The 10,126-nt window shown below is 30.1% G+C and overlaps 1 protein-coding gene across 1 annotated transcript in view; it reads right to left on the reverse strand.

The window, feature by feature from the left end:
- Positions 1 to 3,891: 3,891 nt before the first annotated feature.
- Positions 3,892 to 10,126, reverse strand: part of garnet (adaptor-related protein complex 3, delta 1 subunit-like garnet) — an 8,571-nt gene continuing 2,336 nt past the window's right edge. The window contains exons 5-14 of the mRNA XM_018550568.1: positions 9,536 to 9,609; positions 7,526 to 7,969; positions 7,223 to 7,450; positions 6,985 to 7,147; positions 6,661 to 6,843; positions 6,105 to 6,519; positions 5,753 to 6,024; positions 5,078 to 5,644; positions 4,566 to 4,991; positions 3,892 to 4,376 (exon numbers count right to left, since the gene is read on the reverse strand). Of these exons, the coding sequence (XP_018406070.1) occupies positions 4,284 to 4,376; positions 4,566 to 4,991; positions 5,078 to 5,644; positions 5,753 to 6,024; positions 6,105 to 6,519; positions 6,661 to 6,843; positions 6,985 to 7,147; positions 7,223 to 7,450; positions 7,526 to 7,969; positions 9,536 to 9,609 (2,865 nt within the window). The 3' untranslated portion in view covers positions 3,892 to 4,283. The remainder of the gene's footprint in view (positions 4,377 to 4,565; positions 4,992 to 5,077; positions 5,645 to 5,752; positions 6,025 to 6,104; positions 6,520 to 6,660; positions 6,844 to 6,984; positions 7,148 to 7,222; positions 7,451 to 7,525; positions 7,970 to 9,535; positions 9,610 to 10,126) is intronic.

Consider the following 10,126-nt stretch of genomic DNA (forward strand, 5'->3'; position numbering starts at 1 on the left):
TATATTCTATTCTGTGACTAAATAAATAATCGGTTTAATGTTTCCTCTGTTTCACGTCTGGTACATATTTAAATATTATCCGAGTTAGGTAACAATCATCAATCTGCTCGTTGACGTAACTTCACTTTTATGACAGAAGATGAATATCTGCATTCATCTACGTACTTTGAATTCTTCAGAAAGATACACTCTCCCATTATACATTTTCAATTTAAAAGGAAAATGGAAATAGGATGTAAAATATATATTGTATCAAAAAACAAAAGAGAATTAAATACAAAATTTGCATGCATAAATTGCGCGTGTATGTCAATTTAAACTTATTGTTAGTGTTGTATAATCTCAAGATGAAGATATTTTACCACGATTACTTGTTCGCAAAGAGTATATTTCGACAATGACAATAAATTACAGAATGACATGACAGAATTAATGGTTTTAAGAATCGATATAATCTAATTTTTATCTAAACTGACATCATTTAACGATGAAATATATATATTGACTAAAATTTTCTCTTACATGCTTCACATGCAATAATTACGAGATGTGTCGTTCTTGAAACACAGTTCTCTCTTTCTTTTATTTTTGTTTTTAAATGAAAGAAAAATTGTAGAAACCTAGAAACGATAAAGGATTTTAAATTGAATCACCGATAAATCATAATGTGTCATTCTGACAGCTTAGCATTTCCGCGCGCGCGAATTAAGATATCAAATCTTAAAAAACATGCATGCATCGTTTGACTAAAACGTGACTGGAATGGAATAATAATCATTCAACTTTTTTTTTCTCTGTGATTTTTTTGCTCACGCAAGCATACTTGAAAAAAGAGAACGAGAACGATGTTCTTTCTACAAATATTTGTACATATTTTATTCGATAAGGCAGGGAGAAGAATTTCTTTGTTGAAATGATAATCTTTAGTGAGAAAGCCGATATTTCAATATCTGGACGTTTTTATTTCGCGTTGCACCACACAGTGACAGAAAAAAATGATGAATGATTCATAGTATCGAGCAGATAAAAATAAAAAATAAAACGTGCGGAAAAGTACAATGGAAGCTACAGTCTTTCCGTGTCTTTCCTGGAGCGTGAATACATCGTGCATATAAATTATGCGTTATATTGAACACTTCCTTCGCTTCTGGAATGAGCGGATGAATCAATTAACGTTACAGTGTTTTGAGAAATGTTTGTGCAGACACTGAAATCAAATGATTTACATTTTTCGATTTAAATTAAGCGGCGGCGAGAAACAATTAACACTTTCGGTATCGAGTGTTAACACGGCTGCATCTGGAAACAACTACTCCGTTTGGAGAGCATGACGATGCGCGACCATGAATCTTGCGTGGGAGTAGCCTGAGGTCAATGAATTTGATTGAATCACGGCCGTCTTTAGTCCTCGCGGCTCACCTTCCAGATCGGGCATTATCCAAAGGTGCGGATAATCGTCGCGTAAATCGAGAATCGCGTGTCACTCACCGGAACGCGGTGCATTGCGAAACGCGTTTATCTTCACTCGACCTGGATACATCGCGGAATAAATACGATAATTCGCGGCGTATGCTGTTGAAAGAATGTATATTGAAATGTTTTGTAATCGTGATACAGAAATCTCCTAACTCAGTTTGTTACGCGAGCACGTAAGTTATCTTCGGAAGGGGATACGAGGTTTGTGTGGTCAATTAAATTCGTTTGCGAATTTATTTTAGGGAAAAGAATAAAGGTATTATTTACTACCTGTTATATTTGAGACATAGAAAATTAATTTGTAATCCGAAATTTATTAAAAATATAGTTCTTTGTATATGTATATTATTACAGATCGAAAAATTTTAAGCTTTACCATAATTTCATGATTTGTAATGAAGCAATCTGCTAGTTTTTCTCAGAATATTCTACAGATTAAACCTAAAATACACATAGAAAAATTATTACAAAATGATTCTATTTAAACGTAGAACTCTAATTTTTGCAAAGAAATTGACGGTATTCGTGTTGCTACCAATTTGTAAAAGCATTTTTACAACAATCTATTTTAAATTCATTCTGTAGAGCAAAGAAAACTAGGAAATTGATTATTAGCAGATTACTTTCTTAGAATAACATTTTTCGCACGACAAAGCATTTCGAGCCTATTGATTGACTATAAGAAAGAGAAGTTGTCGGATCTCTCTATCCTCTATCCTATAGCTAATCAATGAATTTAAAATCTTTGCTGTACGATAAATGTAATACAAGTCTTAGAAGTCATAAAATGTCATGGCAAAACTTCAAATTTTCGGGCCTGCCTTTAATAATAAAAAACTTCTATATATTTTCGTATTACAAATTAATTTTCCACACTTAAAAACTACATACTCAAAACAATAATTAACACCTAAATGCAGAATTGTATTCATTTATTATTCCTTTCTCTTAAATAAATTTGCTAATTCTGCCTCCAATTTAACCGTGTAAACTCTTCTCTCCAGAGAATTCAATGTCTTTGTAAAATTTGATCGAATTCGGGCGAGCGGTATCTCTTTTGTATTAACATCTGAGTAATAAATTGTTGCAAACGAGATTTGCACAATCCAGTCATAATTTTATTATACAATCGTTCACACTTGCGAGCGCAAGAAGTAATTAAAGTTTAAAGAAGAAATACGTGGTTAATAAAATAATACCAGCATTAATCTCGCGGCGTGTAATTTATAATAGAATGTCATGATCAACATGCATGTATGTCTCTTATTACGTGAATGGTGTACTTAAAAAGATATCAGCTATTTTTCTGCAATGGCAATGTGTGTAAGATATAAAGTTAAAAATTAAGGATATTTATTTGTATCTATTATAAGGCATCGTACGCTACGTATTTATAAAAGGAAATTATTAACATACAATTAGCTCTGTGTGTGTGTGTGTGAGTGTGTGTGTGTGTGTAATCGGATATTCAAAGGTCAATATGCGACAAAAATCAATGTCGCTTTAGGAATAAAAGGATTGTTTAGTTATTGAAAGCTCCAACGATTTTTGGCACACGTTTAATAGCTTAGATGTTAGAGTGAATTAACATAAAAAATCTAGAATTTATGTTCATATATAAAAATCTTTATATATCTCAAAACAAGACAAAAGATATTAAAAGAAAGAAAAATGGATATAAAACTTGATGCAATCGAAATCCATTGCAAAATAACATAGGAGCATATTTTTTTTCGCGATATGCATACACTATGAATACATGGATCATGTGCCTGTATATATGTGTGTATATTGTATGTATATATGTATATATATATATATATATACACACATTCATACATACACATATATACATATATGTTATTTACAATTTTAAATTTACATAATCTCATGTTATAGAAGCGTCGCATATACATTACGCTTACCACTTATGCTCGTTAATCTACGTTTACAAAGATCGGACGCAATATCGCAATGAATATATTTTATATTATATATTATACAAAATAATAAAGATCTCAACAATATAGAGCGATGGAATATTAACATCTCAATTGGACGCAAAAATTGAAGGCATTGAATATGAAAGTAGGATCAATCGTTTCTATTGTAACATTTATTTCCATACTGTACAAAGAACTACTCCTTAACAATTAGTCTTTATTCATAAGCTATTTCAATTATTACATGTCGTGTAAATGCAACATTGTAAAGATAAGAAAATTTAATAATTTACAGATGTTTCTTTTTGGAAGATGTCGATGTAATTCAATAAGGTAGCTAAAAGTTGTAAGTAAATTATCTTACAAAATAACTAAATATTCATATAATTCCTGTATTTTTTATTGCACATCAGTACCATACCAGACTTAATTATTATAAATCCTATATAGAAACATCAATCTACTTTTATTCCAGTGTCTTCAATTCTTGGTAATAATTTCCCTCCCTTTCCCTTTTCTCACAGTTTCTTTACGAAACTTCGTTTCACATATATAGAAATGTACATGTGTGTTTATATGTTGTATGTTATGCATGTGTGTATGTTTATACATGTATATAATGTGTGTGTATATATGTATATTTCTTAAGTATTTAACAAATTTATGATCTAGATTACACGTGTAGTTTAGGTAAGATCTTTTCCGAAAATATTTAATCGGTTTGCAGATACGCTATAGTTGCTACATATCTGTATTTTATGTATAGTAGACACAATCAAAGTGTTTCTCTGCCCAGTGTACGTCAACATAACTGCGATATATGATAGGAATCAATAATTGCAAAACATAGACACTTGATCAGTATTATGTCAAGATTCTGAAGATCTCCTCTCCAATTCCCGACAGTAATGAGTTATTGTCACCTTTACCTTCAATTATTAGATTTTCCGTCGCTCTCTGTAACAAAAAGCCATGAAAGTCTAATATATATTGCTAAACTTAGAAATTTCAACTAAATCAATACAAACGTAATACTTATATGAGATATTGAAGTATATATTTTTGCTTTATATTATGTTAATTAATATTCTAACTTTAGCCATTAAAAAATTATTTAATGTAGAGCAGAGCGATAATTTAACTTACATTATATTTTAACAAAAGGCACACATGATGTCCCTTCAGAGAATGACCGTATAAAGATGCAGTATCGTCAATTTGCTCCACGAGTGTGAGATTGCATTTGCGGCAAATAATATTCAGAATCGTGTTAAAGTCCTGAGAAGGCATTACTTCTCTTCTAATCTTAGATATTAATTGACCACTTTTGAGAAGTTCCGTAAGTATGTCCTTGTGAGAGAGATGCCCGACCATGAACTTGCTACATGATAAGGGCACAGTGAAATCGAGCTTTTCTTGTTGCGTTCCTTCTTTACTTTCAAACATGTATGTCAGTGTACCCCTAAGTCTCTGAGCAAATGTCACGTCTGAGACTAGAACGGTGAACTCAGTTTCTTTACTAGATTGCAGAGGCAGTTGGAACGGCAGTTTTATTCCAAATTCATCTCCAGACTAAAAGAACACGAAATGACACATTACAAAATTATTTTTGTGAATTAAAGCGTAACTTCTAAATATTAAAATGTACATTAACTTACATTCCTAACTAATTTGAGTGACGATGTATCTGGAATATCGAAGACTAATTCTTTTACAAGAGGTTGACCTATATTTGTAATGCAAATTGATACGATAATTTTACTTGAGTCGTTAGGGATCTGTCTCAGCTCATACCTCATGGAAAGGACCTTATTTTGGGTTAATTCTTCGTAGGAGATATCTTGCTGTATTTTTTCAGTAATTGTATTATATTCGATATTCATAATATCATCCTTTATGTCTGGTAATATTTCTTTTGACGGAGTAGATATTCCAGCGGTTTCTTCATAATCCAATGACTTATTCTCCTTCTTATTTTTTGACTTCTTCAATTTTTTATGCTTTGTATCTTCGTCATTGGATTTTTTGTGTTTGTTTTGACTCTTTGACTTCTTGCGTTTGCTATCTTTTTGTGATTCATTGAATACCTCTATGTACTCTCCTACAGCAGAAGATTGCACTTTCTCCGGAGACGAATTAGTTTCTAACCATAAATTAGACTCCCTTTCGTTCATCATTTTGTTTTCCATAACATTCTTCACTTTTTTTTTAGATTTTCTATGTCCCTATCAATTTAGAATGCATAAAGTTGAAAAATGTTTTTAAAAATATATGAATAAATTGAATAAATTCAAATTATATATTATAATATTTATAGATAAAAAGAAATTTACCTTTTCTTTTTTATTTTCCTTTTCTTCAACTTTTTCCGTTATTTTATTTTCGGTAACTCTATGTTCCAAGACAGGCAATCGTTCATCTTCTCGCAAAGGCATATCCAAATCGATATTTAAAGCTCTATGTGGATCATTTGAATCTGCTAAATCGTAATCGTCACTATCACTTATTTCTGCACCCGGAGGTAGTTCTCCAATTCCAGTATTTACTACTTGTAGTGGTAAGCTATCATCCTTTCCATCTTCTTCATCCGAATCAGATTTTTTATCTGAAAACATTCAATGTTGAGAATTTCAAAGATTTAACAGTATAATTGATATATAATATACAATTTATATACATAATTACTTTTATTTTTCTTTGATTTCTTCTTCTTTTCATGCTTTTTATGTCTTTTGTGACTGCTATCTACATCGCGACATCTGTGCGAGTTAGAAATCTTTAAAGAGATTGGGATGTCTAATTCTGTGACAGGAATGTTTTCAAAGTCTTCATATACGTTCGATGAATTGTGATATGATGTAGGAGTCTTAAATGAGCCTTTTAGATAATGAGGATTATTTTCTTGTTCTAATTTTCTTGCTTCACGCCTCCTCTCGAGTTCTTCCAAGGATGGTTCACTCAAATCACGTTTAGAAAATGAATTATTCGATTTCTCTGTCTTAATAAAAATATCATTCATGTCTAAATCCTCTGAATCCGAGCTCTCCGAAGGTGGATCATTTATCCAGGAATCCAAATCTAAATTTTCAGGTATTGGAACCTGGAAGATATCATGAAATTTTTATGATAGAATTTGTAAATAATCTGCACATATACATATCAATTAATAGAAATTTTATTTTTTTTACAATTTATATCAAAATAAACAAATATGCATACAATATTACTAATGAATACTTACTTTTCTTTGAGCCTTTGGTGCAACTGGATTAAGTTCACCTTCAAATGTCTTGATTAATTCTTGGGCAAGACCAGGATTTTCTTTTAAACACTCCAATAGTACTAATGCAGAACTTGATCTTTCCTGAACTTCCAAGTCGCCACTACAAACAAAAGCTGCTATTTTGTCTTTTAATCCGTAAATCTGTAAAATAATATTAGAATTTTTTTTAAAGATTTTACTTTAAAATTTCTAATAAATACTAATTGCATAGTGCATGCTTTGTTTCACGATAAAAATAATATAAGAGTTTTATTATTATTACATAAATTATATATTTTATACTTTTTCCATAGTCTCAGTATCTTCCTCCTTTTCTGCTTTGGCAAATGTCGTTGCAGCTAGTTTTAATATATTATGAACGTAAACAGCCTGTATATGTCCTGGCAAACTAGAAGCTTGCGATCGCAACATAGACTGCAATGTTGCTAAAGGATCTTCCAATTCACTAGTGATTTAACAGATCATTAAATGTTATTATATATTAATTAGATTAATACTTAGTGTATATAATTCTTAATACCTAGAGAATTCTCCACAAATCCATGCTGCTGCATATAAAACCTCGGACATTGTTGCCCTTGGCTGGCCGGTTAAAAGATATGAATTTTCAAGCAATAAGGCACATTGTTGAACCGCATCATTTCGAATAGCTTGTACACGAATTGCTACATCGAGTAATTGAGTTGCTACTAATGGTCCATGCTTGGTGCCTTCCATTCGCGTAAGATCCACTAATACAGATATGTACCTGTGAGCATATGTTAAGTTTTATATAATTTGTCTTAGATAATAAGATTTGTGTATGGAAATATTTTATATTTACCACTTAAAGTTGGTAATGAATTGATAGTTATTTTGTGAGCAAATTTGAATGATCTTTGAGAGTAGTTCATCGCGATACATAGTGCCTTCGGCTTTATCCATATGTACCATTAATTTCTTAACTATTTCTATTAGGTTCTTCCTGGAAACCATTCCATACAACAAATCCAAGGCACGCAGTCTTATAGTTTCATCTTTGTCATCAAGACATTGCATAATTAGATCTTTATGAGATTGCACGCTCTTCGGATGATTTCTTAATATTTTCGACATCGCCAACAACCCCAAATATTTCAAGTTTTGATCAGAGTCTTCTATCAGTATTCTCAATTTTTGAACACACAACTGTATCGAATCAGAATGACTCGGCATACCAGACGAGATAGAAATTAACACAGCAATTACCGTATTGATACATTCGTACAATAAGGACATTGCAGATGTACTGAAAACAATCAGTTATTGTGTCATAAATTATATCGAAAAATAATTTATTCATAATAGAAAAAAATAATAAAGTATTATACACTATAAAATATTATATACGTTACAAGACATAAATAAAAAATAAAGTAAACGTTAGCTAAACAATATAAAACTAAATAAGCAATAATAACATTACAAACGCGATAATTAACAGATACTTTCAAAAAACGTTATAATACCTGTGTATCAAGTTCAATCAGTTATTGTGTTATAAATTATACCGAAAAATAATAAAGTATTATACACTAAAATATTATATATGTTACAAGACATAAGTAAAAAATAAAGTAAACGTTAGCTAAACAATATAAAACTAAATAAGCAATAATAACATTACAAACGCGATAATTAACAGATACTTTCAAAATACATTACAATACCTGTGTATCAAGTTGGTAAGAGGCTCTATTAATTTTCTGCCAAGCCTAGGTTCTAGAGGTGTCAATGCTCCAAACTGAAAATACAATGTCATATTGCCTTCTAAGATGTACTTGGATTTTTTTTTGTGTACAGAGGAATAGCTTAATTCTTATTTCATGAAGATGAAATACATATAATCAAAATATATGAAAAACATAATATAAAAGTGATTCTACAAAATACATTCTGAGATACTGTTGCATACAATAATATCATTGTAAAAAATTTGTATCTACAATTGTTTAAAAAAACGAGTAATGTATAAAACCTTGAAATTAGATCAATTAATGGTTGAGTAAGTTGTCGACCCAGCTTTGGTTCGATCAGGGTTATAGTTGAGAACTGAGCGTGAGAAATAAAATTAACATAGCTTACAATAAAAAAATATATATACATGTAAAATTTATAATTAATATCATTAAAAGATAATTATGGATATAAAGTTTTTTTTACGTAAAAGATATATATAAAAAAGACTATTTATCTCTTCTCTCTCTCTCTCTCTCTCTCTCTCTCTCTCTCTACAAATATTTCAAGTTTTGATCAGAGTCTTCTATCAGTATTCTCAATTTTTGAACACACAACTGTATCGAATCAGAATGACTCGGCATACCAGACGAGATAGAAATTAACACAGCAATTACCGTATTGATACATTCGTACAATAAGGACATTGCAGATGTACTGAAAACAATCAGTTATTGTGTCATAAATTATATCGAAAAATAATTTATTCATAATAGAAAAAAATAATAAAGTATTATACACTATAAAATATTATATACGTTACAAGACATAAATAAAAAATAAAGTAAACGTTAGCTAAACAATATAAAACTAAATAAGCAATAATAACATTACAAACGCGATAATTAACAGATACTTTCAAAAAACGTTATAATACCTGTGTATCAAGTTCAATCAGTTATTGTGTTATAAATTATACCGAAAAATAATAAAGTATTATACACTAAAATATTATATATGTTACAAGACATAAGTAAAAAATAAAGTAAACGTTAGCTAAACAATATAAAACTAAATAAGCAATAATAACATTACAAACGCGATAATTAACAGATACTTTCAAAATACATTACAATACCTGTGTATCAAGTTGGTAAGAGGCTCTATTAATTTTCTGCCAAGCCTAGGTTCTAGAGGTGTCAATGCTCCAAACTGAAAATACAATGTCATATTGCCTTCTAAGATGTACTTGGATTTTTTTTTGTGTACAGAGGAATAGCTTAATTCTTATTTCATGAAGATGAAATACATATAATCAAAATATATGAAAAACATAATATAAAAGTGATTCTACAAAATACATTCTGAGATACTGTTGCATACAATAATATCATTGTAAAAAATTTGTATCTACAATTGTTTAAAAAAACGAGTAATGTATAAAACCTTGAAATTAGATCAATTAATGGTTGAGTAAGTTGTCGACCCAGCTTTGGTTCGATCAGGGTTATAGTTGAGAACTGAGCGTGAGAAATAAAATTAACATAGCTTACAATAAAAAAATATATATACATGTAAAATTTATAATTAATATCATTAAAAGATAATTATGGATATAAAGTTTTTTTTACGTAAAAGATATATATAAAAAAGACTATTTATCTCTTCTCTCTCTCTCTCTCTCTCTCTCTCTCTCTCTCTCTCTCTCTCTCTCTCTCTTCACTCTGTC

This window comes from Cyphomyrmex costatus, unplaced genomic scaffold, assembly GCF_001594065.2.
Source record: "Cyphomyrmex costatus isolate MS0001 unplaced genomic scaffold, Ccosl1.0 scaffold123, whole genome shotgun sequence".
In the NCBI taxonomy this organism is placed as follows: Eukaryota; Metazoa; Arthropoda; class Insecta; order Hymenoptera; family Formicidae; genus Cyphomyrmex; species Cyphomyrmex costatus.